Genomic DNA, 16748 nt, shown 5'->3' with positions numbered 1-16748 from the left:
GGGGTGGGGGGGGGAGGGGCTGTGGTGAAACTCAACAGAGTCCGCCCTGGAGACATTCCACGGCCTTTCTGTTGATCTAACAAGTCTACAGACTAGGGACGTGTGTACGAGAAAAAAGGCTGGCTGTAAAGACATCCCAAGTGAGGACAGCCCTAAACAAGCAACTGAAGCTATAAATTCATTAGTAACAGGATACTAGTTTAATATCAGGATATGTTTAAGATTTCAGAGGAAATATTTTTAAATCTATGCAGTTTACACAACGTTACTGCTTAATTGCTCTTTGAAACTGATAGCTTACTACCACTATCACATGGGATATGTTTTACACGTAAAATTACTTGTTGACATAATAAGGGAAAGGGGGGGGGGTGAGGTTAAAAGTGGGAGAGAAGAGAAGAGAAGAGGCATCTAGGGGAAAGAAGGAGGAAGGAAAGCGTGGGAGAAGGAAGGGAGGTGAAAAAGAGGACGGGCGTGAGACAGGTGGCAATAGACTGCAGGAGAGAAAAAGAACAGCGGAGGCAGGAAAAAAGAGAGGGAGAGCGGGTGATGAAAGCAAGAGGGAGGTAGAGAGGGGGCAGAAAATGAAGAACGAGCGACGTATAATAAGTGTTCCGTGAGACGCCTGTGAAAATTAAGCCCCTGGAAAGGGGGGGGATGTTAAGAGTGGGAGAGAAGAGAAGAGGCAGCTAGGGGAAAGAGCAGGAGAGACGTAAAGAAGGGGGAAGGAAAGTGTGGGAGAAGAAAGGCAGGTGAAGAGGAGGACGGGCGTGCGACAGGAGGCAATAGATAGCTGGAGAGAAAAAGAACGGCGGAGGCAGGAAAAAAGAGAGAGAGCGGGTGATGAAAACAACTTTGAACTGTGACTTATAATTTCTTGGTTACTATCGTAGAGCGGGGTTACATATTTCAAGATGAAGAGAGATCAAGGCGCCTATTGTGCAAAGAATACAAAGCACCTTAGCGCCTAAGTCAAGTGCGTGGACTTCGAGGCGCCTTCTGGGACCTGCAAGAGAAGGAGCTAAAGCTGTAGGAGAGGCTCTAACTGGAGATCGAGAACCAAGGCGGCTCTTGTGCAAAGAATATAAAGCACCTTAGCGCTGAATCAAGTGCGTGGACTTCGAGGCACCTTCTGGGATCCGCAAGAGAAGGAGCTAGCGCTGTAGGAGAGGCACTGAATGGAGTTCGAGAACCAAGGCGCCTCTTGTGCAAAGAATACAAAGCACCTTAGCGCCTGAATCAAGATGCGTGGACTTCGAGGCGCCTTCAGGGACCCGCAAGAGAAGGAGCTGGCACTGTAGGAGAAGCGCTATCTCAGGAGCTCGAGAACCCAGGCGCCTCTTGCGCTCCAAGAATACCATAAAGATCACTAAAGAACAGTGTTACCATCACTGCACTGACTATCAGCCGAAATAAAATGTTCAATTTTCTCTACAAATTACAGGTGTCAATTAACATTGGAGCTGAAGTTACCCACATAAACGTGGAATATATAAAACAACACAAATGTGAGCCAGGAAAGATAATGTCAGTCAGCAGGAGGAACAGAGTTAGATAATAAACTGCTTGGTAGGATACAGTAAAAAATAATAATTTTAAGTTCCAGCAGGGGGAGGAGCGCGTGTTTCTACTGGAGGTGGTGCAATCAGAGGGAGGCTGAAGGGAACAGGCCAAGAGCAGAAGGGAGGGGGAAGTGCAATCAGGGACGCGCGGAAAGAAGGGAGGGGGAAGTGCAAGCAGAGGAGCCTCAATGAAACTAACGAGAAAGGAGGGGGTAGTTAAATCAGAAATGACGAGAAGAGCGGGGAGAGAAGGGGGGGGGGGGGGGGAGTACAAGTAGATGAGCCTCAATGAAGCTGACGAGAAGGGAGGGGGTAGTGCAATCAGAGATGAGGAGAAGAGCGGGAAAGAGAAGGGAGGGGGGAGTGCGAACAGAGGAGCCATTGGATGCCAGCTGTGCACATGCACGCGATCGTGAACGCAAGCATTAGGCCAGCAAAACACTGTGGGTAGCACTTTGAAATCCCACATACAAAATGTCTCGCAGAGCAGCGCATGCGCTGGCTCAGGCGGGACCTAAAAAGGGCTCACTCTAATCCAAGACCTACCATTTTGCCAAATTTGGTGTAATTCCGTTCAGTAGTTCGGGCTGTAGCCTGTAATAAAGTACCTATGGAAAATAGCATGCAGAAAACGTGCTTTGGGACCCCCCCTTTTTTCTCGGCCCCCGCTTGACGAATCACCCCGAAACTTTTAACACACAAACTGAGCGGTCCAAACCTATTTTTCTATATAGATATATTTGGGAAACACAAATGGCTTTGGCTAACGCCAGTCCTACAAAAAGCAGGCTGTACTAATGTGTCTAGCAATGGATAACCTCTCAATGAAATGCAAAGGGCGGATAGATACCTCATACATACCTTGCCTAGCTGTAGAATCCTACAGACATTCTGGATAGACAGCAGGGACACCGTTTTGGCAATAATTGAGGCTGAGTTGCCAGTAACACGATAATACATATTAGGCATCCATATGATGTAGACATATATAAAAGAAAACAGACCATTTGCTCTCGGAGCCTAATTATGGCCAAAAGGACAGAGCACAGGAATGGAGAAATGATTTCTGTCCAAACTGGGGAAACTTGGACTAAAGGCATGGATTAATGCATGGGGGCAAAAGAGTGATTTATGATAGCAGAGGCAACATCCAGAAGTTCTGAAAGATCTGGGGCACATGGCTGACATACTATGGGTTATAGTGGGGCTCCCGTTTAAGGATCGGTTGATGCCTTTTCATGTGGGGGCGAGGGGGACTTGTCAACAGTCCACATCCTATTTCTCATCCCTCTTGCCTCCTTCTACATGTTCAAATGTAACACTGAATTTTGTTTAAAACAATGTAAGAACAAATTACTTTAAAAAAATCAAATATGTGAGCATACAAATAAAATTATGGTACTGACACATTTTAAAGACTTATTACTATCACATTAATACTTATCCTACTTAGCCAAGTTTTCTAGAAAAATATACTTTTTATTTACTCGTATGCAGCTTTAACCTCTTCAGTGCCCATGACGAGATAGTCTCGTCATGGAGCACGGTTGCGCTGTGCCCATGACGAGACTATCTCGTCATGAACCCCACCCACTAGTGCAACGCCCGGCACAGGAGGGGGAAAGGGCGTGGCACTGAAGGGGTTAAGATTCTTCTCTCATATGCATTATTGCTTATAGTTTAGTCAAATTTACCAAGTTTCCACAAGGTGGAATGTCACAAAACTGCTCAAGAAAGTAAACAACTGGCAAGACTGCACTTAAGTTTTAAAGTATCAATAGGAATTTGCCTAGCTATAATGCTGGTAAGTTCCAATTCTATTAAGGACTCGGAGGCGAGGATTATGCCATTCTTCCTTCGCTTTATTGAACAGCAGCAAGTTTAAAAACATAAAACCAACAAACTACTACTCCCGTGAACACACTGGAGTAGAAAACAACTTTGTCCAAGTCCATCAACACTGTCCATTATGCAGCCTCCACTTGGACCCTCAGCACTTCCTCTTCCTCTTTCTTCGCGCGAACAGCCTGGATTGGAACTCTACGCCTCTTGTTTGGACCCATCGTTTCCAGCAAAAACAGGCAGCATTAGAACCAAGGCCAGCACAGCCGAGAGCAGAAACAACACTAAGGAGGAAACAACGACTATTCATGTATCGCAAGCAGAAAAACCGCCAAAGAACCACAGAACGTACCCAAGAGCATCTACTTACTCCAGAACGGGGAGGGTCCTCAAGTCCATCAGGCGTCCAGGAGGGATAATCCTCGCCTCTGAGTCATTAATAGAATTGGAACTTACCAGCACTATAGCTAGGCAAATTCCTATTCTATGTTAGGACCGGAGGCTCTGATTATGCCAGTTTAAAGCTTATCCACCACCACCTGGGCCACGTCCAGAACTGGCTTAAAATAAAACCGTTTGAATGTTGAATCAGAAGACCAGTCAGCTGCACGCATGAGACCCTCAAGACGTGCGCCAAGCGCAAACGCCTTAGAGGCCATAGCGCCTCTTGTAGAATGAGCACCAAACTTCTTGGTATCAATCCCCGCCTCCTGCATGACCCACCGCACTAGGGTTGGGGAGGAAACCGCCGTAAAAGGATTGCGGAGTGCAATAAGCAACTGTCTCTCGCCAGGAGGGCGAACCTCCTTCGTTAACTCCTCATAAGCACGGAGGCACTGCACCACACACAGTTTGGGGGATTCTCGAAACGCCGGATAGGAGATCACTCTAGTATGGCATTTAGTACGTCTGCTAACCGTGAAAGTCACCCCGTCGGGGGAAGAAACCCGAGCTGAAACGTCAAGGGCCCGCACATCAGACACCAGTCTACACGAGATCAAACACAAGAGTCGCCAGTTTAGCCGAAAACTCATTGTGAGACAAGAACCTATTTGGTTGCCAGGAAAGAAAAAGGTGCAAGACCTGATTCACATCCCATAGCTCAGAAGGGAGAGACGGATCCCTCTAAGCAACTGACATACCAACGGGTGCTCCACCACCGGGGATCCCAGGACAGGAACCTGACCCGCGGAAATCGCTTAACAGAAGGCGTTAATGGAGCAGTAAGCCAAACCCTGTTCCGCTAGATCCGCCAAAAAATTAATAATATGAACTACGTCGGCGCCCACAGGATCAACACTCCGTCGCAGACACCAATGACACCATCTGTTCCGAGCAGATCGGTATCTTTTGGTCGTACTATCCGCCCTTGCCTTGGAGAGGAGGGACTCAGCGTGGCCTGAAAGGCCTGGGAGCGTCCAGCGACGCCTGAGATCCTCCAGGCCATCAGTCGCAGAGACCAGTCCACCACCATGTGGTGAGGCATGAGATCCGGATCCAGGAGAACCTGAGGAAAGTGGGTGAGTCAGATTGGAAAATCCCGGGAAAGTTCCAGAAGAACCAGAATCCAAACTTGAGACCTCCACAGAGGGGTGATCAGCACCACTTCCGCCTGCTGGTGTCGCACCTGAGCCGAAACCTGCGTGATCATGGAGAATGGGGGAAATGCATATCCCCGCTCCAGGCGCCAATCCTGCAGGAATGCATCTGTCGCCTCCGCTAGCGGATCCGGTCTCCAACTTTAGAAACGCGGTAACTGATGATCCAGCCGCGATGCGAAAAGATCCACGGAGAACGGTCCCCATTGCTCCACTATCCTAGCAAATACCAGGGGGTCCAGTTTCCAGATGCTGGCATCCAACCGGTGCCGCGAGTGCCAATCCACAACCTCGTTCACACGACCCGGCAAGTACTCTGCCGTGACCGAAACCTGATTGTCCAGGCAAAAATTCCAAAAGTCCTTGGCCAGATCGGACAACGCTCGGGACCGGATACCCCCCAGATGGTTGATATACCGGACAGCTGACACATTGTCCATCTTGAGCAAGACACACGACTGAACCCTGTCCTTGGTCCAGCATTGCACTGCGAAAGAGCCCGCAAGGAGCTCGAGGCAATTGATATGCAACGACTGCTCGGACACCGACCAGGTGCCCCCGTCGGAAATACTCCACATCTGGTGCCCCAGACCGACCGGCTGGCGTCCGAATCTATTACCAGATCCAGGGCCGACCCGAAGATCGCGCGCCCCCATATGTGACAGCCACCACGTCATCAACCAACTGAGAGTAAGTTAGGCCTCTCCTGAGGAGGTAAACCTTGAGCTGTTGAAGGGCCCGATAATGCAGAGGGCCCGGAAAAATAGCCTGTATGGAGGACGAAAGGAGCCCCACCAAGCGGGCCAACTGTCGCAAGGAGGTATGAGTTTTTGCCAGAGTCTGACTTAACTCGTGCCGGATTTTCGCCGACACTGAATCCACTGTAAACCTCAGGAACGTGCCCGTTTGCACTGGGGATAGGAGAGACTTCTTCTCGTTGATGAAAAACCCCAACCCCTGAAGGAGGTCGACCGCCATTTGAAGGTGATTGGAGAGTGTCCGAGGGCATTGGTCCATCAGGAGCATGTCGTTGAGGTAAATGATTAACCGAATGCCCTGAGCACTGAGAAAATCCATCGCCGGTCGAAGAACCTTGGTGAAACACCAAGGAGCGGAAGAAAGACCGAAAGGCAGAGTGGTGAACTCGAAAACCTGCCCGTCTCAGAGAAACTGGAGGAAACGGCGATGGGGAGGAAAAATCAGGATCGCGAGGTACGCGTCCTTGAGGTCAAAGCGTACCATCCAATCACAGGGACGCAATACAACCCTGTGGAGGTGAATCCCATCCATTTTGAAATGGCGGTACACCACCCACTCGTTGAATTCCTTCAAATTTATCACCCGCCTGTGGCCCCCATCGGTCTTGTCGACCAGGAATAAATTGCTGAGAAACCCCCACAGGTGTTCTCGTGTGCCACAGATTGCTCCTTTGTGAAGGAGAGCCGAAACCTCTTCGCTGACTAGCTCTGCGTCGCGCTGAGAAAAAGAGATAGGGCGAGGACGGGACAACTGCTGAGGACGGCCATGGAACTCCACCGGTATGCCCTGCACCGTCTGCAGTACCCACGCATCCCTGGTAAGGGAGGCCCAAGCCGGGAGAAACTGTCCTAACCGACCTCCCACCCGCAGCTGCGCAAAAGCCAGGACACTTACCTTTGCTGGAATTAGAGTTTTGTCCCTTGAATCCACCGCGGCCCCGGAACTTCTGTCCTCTTGTGGGGTAGAAGGTGATAAAGCGGGAGCCATCCTGAAATTGCACGCGCCCGGAGCCTTGCCCTCTGTCCGAGGCATTGTAGCTGGAACGGTCGGCCGCGCGGCCCTTCCGCGACCGGCCCCGTGGAAAACCTGGGGGGTGAACACCTTACGGATGTTGGCCTGGGCTTAGTCCAGGGAAGTGAACGTGGCCACGAATTTGCCCAGTTCCCGGACAAAAGGGTCACCAAAAAAGCCCCCCTGGGCCACTGCCCCCGCCTCTGAGGAGGCAAGGTCCCCCAACTTAGGGTCCACCTTTATCAGGAGTGACCTGTGCCTTTCTGTCGATAGGGCGCAGTTGGCGTTTCCTAAGAACACAATAGTCTGCTGCGCCCAGCCACAAAGCACCTCAGGGTCAATCAAGGACCCGGATGCCTTGGCCTCCTCGGCCTTGTCTAGAATCTTGGTCATTGGACCAATGGCATCGAGGAGCCGTCAAAGGCGTTGTTTTCCCCATACCTCCTTGGGCTGAGGTCGCTGGGGGAAGTTGGATTGGCCCTGATTCGTTCAGCTCGAACGAGCAAGAAGGTTCGGATTTCGTCCCTGTTCCGCGGCTGCGGCAGGAGAAGTTTCCGCTGAGTTCTTCATCCGCGGGTTTACTGCCACCTTGAAGTAGACCACGGAAGCCCTACTGGTGGTTGTTTCCTACACGGATCGGAGGAGAACCTTAATGGATTGTGCGGAGCCCAGTGCCTGAGATCCTTATCCAGGTACCGCATTTAACCGTGAAAGTGGGGGACGTTATTGAGTTTGGCATTTGTGTTTTTCGTTCAGTGTGCTTTGGAACAAAATACCTGATAGGAGTCCCGAAGGGGAGAGGGAAGCATGGACTTTGCTGTACTGATGCATTGAGATCCATCTCTCCTAACCGTGACATTTTTCTTTATCTGTCTTCTGGATGTTCTTTTGTTTTCTTCTTGCTTCATGGGAGTATGAAAATGGGTATGTATGGTTTCTTGTTCCTTCTGTTTTGACAGAGCGGAAAAAGGTTCGAGTTCTAATTAGTTGTGTTTTGTTTATAGGTGTTTATTACTCCTCTAGGTGAGAGAAGGTATCTTACCGGGCATAGAGGATATTCATTGCAGCCAAGGGCGATCATTGACAGGTATTGGAGGTTCACTAGTGAGAATATATGAGTAGTCGTCACACAGGACCCTGGAAAAAACAGACACGCGGTAAGGGTGAGAAGTTAACGCTGGGAGGAAGCCCAGACTGTGTGGGTGAACAGCGTTCACAATGTAAGGGCCGAGCCCTAGAGACGCTTGCGCCCGTTTATATGCACGGGCCGTCTCCCGAGGAGAGCGTCTCCGCGCCGCTAATTACAACCCAGCAGGGTGTTTAAAGGCAAGGATACGGACCCCCGAGCGGGACGTTCAAAGCAATCAGGGAAAATAACGGACACCGCAGGGTGTCACTCGGGAGACCGGGGCAGGCAAGGCTTCCACAGGACGGTACGCGCCAGCACTCTATGACCTGTGCTGACGTGTGCTGACCGCGAGACACCCCAGTGCCCCCGTGTGGTAAAGGAAAGTAGCAGAGCGTCGCGTAAGGTACGCGTGAGCGTCCCGCGACTTCAGGGGATATGAAACGGGAGAAAAAAAACGTGAAACATAACTATACACCATCCCAGACCCCGTGAAACCACCATCTAGCAAAATAGCAGGAACAAACCCACTAAAGACAATCAAACAGAGAGAATAAAAACATGACATCTTGCTACTGAGCAGCGAAGGAAGAGGAAGTGCTGAGGAGAGGCCAGAATACAATTTAAACTGGCTTGCATAACTCACAAAGCTCTGCATGCGAACTCGCCCACATTTCTTGCACAAAAACTTGTGATATCCGGACAGGCCAGAAATTCCCGATCTGCCAAAAACCTGCTCTTGCAGCCAGCACACTTCCGGAAGAAAGACACCTACAATCGAGCCTTCTCTGGAGCCGCTCCAAGAATCTGGATCTCTCTCCCACCCTCCATTAGAAGACTCCCGTCCTTGGCACACTTTAAGAAGGAGACCAAAACTTTCTTAATGGGAAAATACCTCATCTAGCGAACTCTTTACAATCACCTCATAGACTTGCCTCTTGTACCTTATAACTACCTGCTCTAATTTTTTTTTATCCCAAATGTAGCATCGACCTCAGCTATGGTGCATCTCGTGGATTGGAAACCTTTTTATTTTTATTCTGCATGCTTCAATTTCTCTCCCTCATGTAGCTTGGACTTTAAACTGCGTGCTCCCTCCTGTATCCCTTTCTCTCCCAATGTGATCCCTCCCATCCTTATGTTTTATTTACCCCCCCCCCCCATCAATCCTGTAAAGCGCTCTGATACCCTCACGGGTCTGGTTTGCGCTCTATAAAACTATAAAAATAAATTAAATAAATAAAAAGTGGTGGCTGCATATTGGACAGTGTTGATGGACTTGGACAAAGTTGTTTTCTACCCCAGTGTGTACATGGGAGTAGTAGTTTGTTGGTTTTATGATGTTTAAACTTGCAGATGTTCAATAAAGCGAAGGAAGAATGGCATAATCAGAGCCTCCGGTCCTGACCTAGAATTAACAGGATTTCTATGCAAAACATTAAAAGACGGTCCGTTATTACTGTGTCTGACTTTACACATCAAGCTATATTTATTGATTTGCTGCTGATGGAAAACCGTAACAACGCAATATAAACTTCAGGGCAACAATTTTTTCAGAAATTGATGAATATTAAACTCATTGAGAATGTTTAACAAAGAATTCTATTCTTGAGTATCTCACTGCATATCTCAGCAGAATAATAATATGGACAGACAGCTTTGTTCCAAATAAGTCTGTAGGTTGTTGTTCCTAGCATAAAATGAACGTTCTTCGAGCCCAAACAGAGCAGCTTTTCCTAATCACAGAATACAAATTGAGGCCATTTGATGCAAAAAGTTTTTTAAACTATCACAACTAGCTATTAGTCAGGCACAACTTCTTCAGAGCACATATACATTTGGACACTCTAATCAGCCAACTTATAAGTGACATATTAAAGGCATAAGAAAGGATGTATATGTCCTTAAGTAGTAACACTGAAATATTTGCTCTGATACTACTATATAAACACATTTATCTAGTAATGAGCATAAACAAATAGATATGCGTTTAACGTACCTCCTGTTTGATTCCCTGAAATTCAGTGGAGGTCACTTCCCCAATATTTGGGGCTTCCACTTCCTCCATGACAGGGACGTCACGGCAGTTTTCCACGTGTATTTATAATCCTACAGGAGCAGAAAAAAACATCTGTATTTTCTGTATGACAATCTGAGAGAAGATAGAGACAAGCTGTAGTACTGGTTCAATACAAGTAAATTGAACAACGAGACAAAACATTTTGTGAAAAGATCCTCTAAATGAAATTTGATGTGTAAATACTTACATTGCCAGATTAAGCAACATTACATACTAATGAAGCATAATGAAACATATGTGAACATTAATGTTAAACTAATGTAAGCAATGTGTGTGACAAGCTTAATAGAACACAGCAGCATTATCAACAGGCGGAACTGTAAATCTAATGTTCAATAGCTCCCTTTGATAATTGCATTTTCTTAACCCTCTCTTCAAATAACATGGGAAAGATAACAAAAGGTATAATTAAAGTCCGAAGTAGGATTTCAAAGGGCAAAAAAATGGAATAAACATTTTTGAGTCATTAGATGTGGGCTTTTTTTAAAAAAAAGAAATGTTATGTTGCCTTCAAAACGTCTTGACTTTACCATTCTCTGTCACATTTCCAATGATTAATCCTGTTATGACAAATTAACTGTTATCTCCAACTGTTAATTAGTATAAAGGTACGAAACACGGACGCAAAATTTCACCGGTATTGATCGATTATGTTTGATACATTTCAGCAACTGCTATTATGGTGGGTTATATCCTCTTAGGTATGCAAATTGGCAGAAGGAAAACGTAATGTTTACCGTAGGAAACTTGCCCTTTCTGCAGTTACCCTGGATTTTTTCCTTTTTGCTGAACCCTGGCTGTAGAACTCTGTGCATGTTACCCCTGCCAATAAGTGGTAAAGTGCAGTGCTCCTCCTGTCAACGTGATGACATTGGTACAACCATAATTGGCATATTTAACTTACCTATAAATCCCTAGTATATGGTACAAAGTGCACCGAGGGTCTGTAAGTTAAATGCCATTAGTGGACTCGGCACCTACTAAAGTGACAGTGCAAACGTAACTGCAGGCCTACCATTGGAGCCTTGCTGTTTCAGTTTTAAACTTCCAATTCAACCAGTCAAAATATCCTCTTTTGACAGGCCTAAACCTTACTTTAAAATAATAATAAATTCCCCCAAAGTAGGCCTTACTATCCATAAGGCAGCAAGCCTGGCATTTACAAGTAGGATATATAAACATTCAATTTTAAATATATAAGCTATTTTCCTTGTAGTAAGGCTAGCTGTTCAATAGGAATACACTGGGTTACCTTACAGCACTTAACAAGTGATAACTTCAGTTGGGGAAGAGATAGGGAAATACTTCCACTAGTTTTATTTAAAATATTCTTTAATGGCAAAGTAAGATTTTAAGCTACTAAAACTGAAAATGTCACTTATAGAAAGTTGGCATTTTTCTGCCACACCAAAATGTGCCTTTCAGCCAGTGTCTAGCTAGGGTCATGTGACTCTGAATAGCTCTCTTGTGGTATGGTGTGTATTCCTTCCAATCACGGGGACTAAAGGGTCACCCTATTACATTTCAAAATGATAACCTTGGTGAGGAAACAGATATAAATTTATTTCAAAGACTTTTTAATAGTTATTCAAAAACGAATTTAATAATAAAATCAAATCTGTAATAAATATTTTTAAAAAGGCACTTTTAGAAAGGTGCATTTCTCCTGCTTAAAATCTTTGAAAGCCCTTTTGCATGAACTCCAACTGTCACCAAGCAGTTGAATAGCCCCTTTGTAGAGGTGTGAAAACTGCTCCTAGAGTAGGCCAAAGGCCCTGGGTGTAGGATGTGTTTCTGTTCCTCTGACAGGATGACTATTAGGGCTGTGCTCAAGAACTTGATTAAGTTCAAAGAAGCCTGCCCTGTCACAGGCAAATGGATGGGGCCCTTCCTTTTCCCCCCAGTCAGGCGGCACCAATGCCAGTGGGAAAGGAGTTATTCCAGAACTGGTTTAGAGTGACCACAGAGGAGGGAGTGCTCATTTCTATGGCCACACCTCTAGGGTGGGCACACAGCCTTTGCACAGGGAAAGAAATGTTTTGCCATCGTGGATTTAGGCAAAAAGCTGTGCTGTGGGATTCTTTTCAGTAGGGCACACATGAAATTCTCCCTAAGTGATTAGGTTTACCCCTGTGAACTTTTACCCTATTGGTTAGGGAGCGCCAGGAATCACCCCACCCACAAGTTGGTGACAGGTATAAATGCGGCATCCACGGTAACCTCCTCAGAACACTACTGGACATGTGGAAAATCAGAAGAGGACTGAACCTGTTGTCTGAGACCTTAGAAGAGCCTAGGGGACTAGACCTCCGCTCCTTCTTGAACCAAGGACAAAGTGGACTGTAAGAGTCATAAGGCTGACCTGCTGTTCAAGCTACAGTGACAAAAGCTACAAGAGGCCTTTCCTGCAACTGCTCAGAATTAGTTTAGTATTGTTGCTCAATCCACACATTATACAATTACTGCACTTTAAATAGCCCACCACTTTATTCTGGCACAACAGGGAGGCCCGGTATCCCAAAATAAACACATCATGGGTGGTGCCAGTGGGAGTAAACACAGAAGAAACACAGCCGCTTATGAAGCCAGAAGAGCCCCAAAGCACTGGACCATAGCGAAGTGCAAAGCTTCTTCAGCAAAGAGGTCATCCATAAAATTGACCTGAGCTACCAACGCCTGACCAGGCAAGATGACCACTTTAAGAAAGTACCATGTTGCAGCATAGTGATTAACTAAACACGTGCCAAAGAAATGTGAAAAATGTGAAAATAAGAATGGAAAATTCAAAAGAAGATTATCAAAGTTTCGCTTTGCATAAATCATTCTGATCATGAAAATAGAAAAATCAAAGGAAATTGCATAACTATCAGATTGCGTGAAAGCAACAATGTGACATACACCATATGTGTTGGACCTGGCCCTTTTTGCAGGGTCATCTCCAAACTTTTTGCCTTTCTTCCTCCTATTTGTTTGAACTTCTTTTTGTTGGCTTTCGGACTCTGGGGCACTTTATCGCTGCTAACCAGTGCTAAGATGCATATGCTCTCTGTCTAAAATTAAAAGGTAATTGGTTTCTCCATGTTTGTCATATTTGATTTACTAGTACGTCCCTAGTATAGTGCACCTGTGTGCACCCAGGGCCTGTAATTCAAATGCTACTAGTGCGCCTACAGCAGTGATTGTGCCACCCGCATAAGTAGCCCTTCAAATATGTCTCAGACCTGCCACTGCAGTGTCTGTGAGTGCAGTTTTAAATTGCCATTTCGACCTGGCAAGTGCACCCACAGTTTCTTCAACTACTTGTCGTCACCCCTAAGGTATGCCCAAGGCAGTCCCATGGGAAGGGTGTAATATATTTAAAAGGTATGGCATGTACAGTTGTGTTTTACATGTCCTGGTAGTGAAATACTGGTAATTTAATTGTTCACTACTGCAAGGCCTATCTTTCCCATAGGGTAACATGGGAAATGCCTTTAAATACCTTTCATGAGTAATTTCCCATTGGGAGCAGATAAGAGATTTTGAGTTTGGGGTCTCTGAACACACAATTCAAAAATACATCTTTTGGTGAAGTAGGTTTTTAAATTGTGTGTTTGAAAATGCCACTTTTGGAAAGCGGACATTTTCTTGCCTCAGTCGGTCTGTAGAATACACATCTGACACCTGAATAGGTCTGTGCCTGTCCTCACAGGAAGCAGTCTCTACCCCCCTGTAGTGTGCCTGGAGTCAGGACAGAGAAAGGCAGGGTCTTGTGCACTACAACGCCTTTCCTTTTTAGTTTCCTATTTCAAAGGTAGAAAGCGGTGTAAGTATTGGAACTCTGACACCCCAAAATCAGAACACTTCTGGACTGAGGACATTCTGCCTGGAAGAAAAGCTGGATGCTGGGGGAAGGAGGGACTGCCACTCTGCCTGTTGCTTTGTTGTGCCGGCCTGCTGCTTGTTGCTTACTGCTTCTGTCCTGGGTGAGAAAGGACTGGACTTTGCTTTCTATATCCTGCTTCCAAGGTTCTCTAAGGGCTTGCCTCTTGTTAAGAAGTCTCAGCTCCCTCAAAGACTCCACCTGCCAGTGCCAGCGTCTTCTTCTGAGAGTTGTGACTTGCCAAGTGGTGCCAAATCCAGTTCCTGGGGCCTTGAAAGTGTAACCTGGTGAACTTAGAGAGAAAACTCCACGCACTGACTCCCAGTGCCTGTTTTAGCGACCCATCGCTGCCAAAGATCAACACGTTACCGTTGTGTGCCCCAAAGCATGGCATGGCTTGCCGCAACAAATACGGCTTTCACCACAGGCCCCAGTGTGCCACCGCAGCACGTCAGAAAAACCGCTGCAGCGTGAGTCCAAAGCACTATGTAACCGACGCCTGTGGCATCCGCTCTGATGCAGCACCTGCTTTGCGGCTGTGTAATGGATGCAGCACCTGCTTTGCGGCTGTAAAATCAACGCAGCACCTTCTTTGCCACTGTTACACCAACGCAGCACGTCTGGATTTTTGACGCATCGGCCCTTGGCGCCAATTCTTCATCGACTCCGCACCGCAGTAAGGAATCAACTCATCACCTCCCCTGCCAGTAAGGAACCAAAGCATCACCTCCCCTGTGTAGTAAGGAACCAACTCATCGTTTTGCTTTTCCGGCACCTCATCTCCCCAGAGCCTTGCACTATCTTTGATGCCTTTAGATAGTTTGTGCTAAAACAAACGCATTAATTGATGTCTATGGACTAAACTTGTTTAATATTTTAAAAGTGATATTTTGACTTGTGTATGTTGGATTTTTGTTATTTTGGTCTTATTTGATTCAGATAAATATTGGTTATTCTTCTAAACCGGTGTGGAGTCCTCTTTCAGTGTTTTCACTGCGTTACAGAGTGTATACAAACACTATACACATTGCCTCTGAGATTGTGCTGGATTTCGTTTTTGCTGGCTTAGATGCTATTTTATGTTATGGTATTTAAATTATATACGGCACACAGCTACCCGAGGGGTTTCCCGGTGCCAGAGGAAAACGGAAAGGAAATTACAGATAAAACAGCTATGTTTTCAAACTTCTGCGGAATCTCCCATAAACAGTTTCCTCCCGTAGAGAAATAGGGAGAGAGTTCCATAGGGAGGGTCCTAGATAAGAGAAGGACAGACTGCGCATGCGAGTGAGTTTGATTCTGGGGATTGTGAATTTAGACTGTGCAGCAGAACGCAGAGTACGTGGAGGTATATAAAGTTGAGATAAAGATTGCAAATATTGCGGAGCCAATTCAATTTTGAACATATAGTTAAAGGCTTAGAATATGATTCAATTCTCTACCTTTAGCCAACGAAGATCACGGAGAAAGCCAGAGACTAACAGTCTTCGGAACATGACAGAGCAGCCTGGGTGCCGCATTTTGTACCACCTGAAGGCTTTGATTCATAGCTTTGTTGGAGCCCAAATAAAGAATATTACTGTAGTCCATCATAGACGTAACCAGGGCATGGACTACTGTTCTCTGATCAGAGGGGGGTATAATTCACAGAATTTTCTTTAACCACTATAGAATGGTGAAATAAGTTGAAGCCACCTTAGTGACTTGTTGTTTTATAGACAAATGGTCGTTGATGTTGAAGCCCAGGTTACGAACCTGATGTACAGGCCGAGGTAAGGCACCCCTTTCCGAGGGACAGTGTTGGGGTCCCCAGAGATCTTGTGGTTTCCCTAGGATCATGACTTCAGTTTTGTCTTCATTTAGTCTGAGTAAGTTATTTTGCATCCAAGACACAATTTTCCTCAGACCAGACTGAAGAGCATATGATTCAGATTCCTTAGATGAAGAGAGGGAACAGATTATCTGTGTGTCATCAGCATAGGAAGATAGGGACAACCCAGCCTCTTCAGCAACATCTGCCAGATGGCGAACATAGACATTAAACAACAAAGGACTCAGCACAGAGCCTTGGGGCACTCCATAGGATGACAAATGGGATTTAGAGCTGACAGTGGTAGAAAAAACCTGAAAAGTATGATTAGTTAGAAAAGAGTGCAGCCACTGTAAGGCTAAGCCCTATAGACCCAAGAACTGCAAGGCTCTCAGCAGAACAGTTTGAGACACCGTATCAAATGCAGCACTAAGGTCAAGTAAAAAGAGGGCCACCGTGTCACCTTGGTCCAACCGGTGCGGCAGCATTTTGGTGACTCCTAGTAAAGTAGATTCAGTAGAGAATCCATCTCTGAATCCAGATTCAGAGGTGTGAAGAAAGTTCTGAGACTCAACAAAGGGGGTCAACTGGGAGTTAACATGTTTTTCGAGGATTTTGGAAAAAGCCGGGAGCAACGAGATTGGACAGAAATTTGATGGCTTAGTCGGATCAGTATTGGCTTTCTTTAAAAGAGGGAGCACCATGGCATGTTTCCATTCCAGGGGAACAAAACCCTCCTGTAAGGAGGCGTTGAGAAGGTCCATAATCAACCGAAGTATAGGAGACTCAAGTTGTTTCATCACTGAGATAGGAAGTAAATCAAAGAGGGAACCAGATCTGATGCTTGCCAGAAGCTGGTTGAAGGAGCTGAGTTCCAGAAGAGACGAAGCTTCCAGCTTGTTGATGGATTTAATATTACTATAGGTCTCTAACATCCCAACACTGGTCGCATTAGGGGTAGTGTCAGTCATGTGTGAGGTATTTAGCAGGTTATCACTGGATAGTGCGGAGTATATTTTATCCACAAAGTAGTGGGCAAGATCCTCACATTGCATCCCGTTAAGGAAGGGTGGTCTGAGTTTCAGACCCGGATAGTTC

The 16748-nt window shown here is 46.2% G+C and overlaps 1 protein-coding gene across 7 annotated transcripts in view; it reads right to left on the bottom strand.

Annotated features, from left to right (window-relative positions):
• HDX (highly divergent homeobox) overlaps positions 1 to 16748 on the bottom strand; it is a 355483-nt gene that overhangs the window by 322965 nt on the left and 15770 nt on the right. For all 7 annotated transcript variants that reach the window (XM_085607817.1, XM_085607821.1, XM_085607815.1 and 4 more), the window contains one exon: positions 9898 to 10007. In XM_085607817.1, coding sequence (XP_085463943.1) covers positions 9898 to 9966 — 69 coding nt within the window. In that variant the 5' untranslated portion in view covers positions 9967 to 10007. Of the gene's footprint in view, positions 1 to 9897; positions 10008 to 16748 lie in introns of those variants that run through there.

Source organism: Triturus cristatus, chromosome 5_2 (genome assembly GCF_964204655.1).
Source record: "Triturus cristatus chromosome 5_2, aTriCri1.1, whole genome shotgun sequence".
Classification (NCBI taxonomy): Eukaryota; Metazoa; Chordata; class Amphibia; order Caudata; family Salamandridae; genus Triturus; species Triturus cristatus.
The sequence above is the reverse complement of the archived record's forward strand: the minus strand, read 5'-3'. Positions and strand labels throughout refer to the sequence as shown.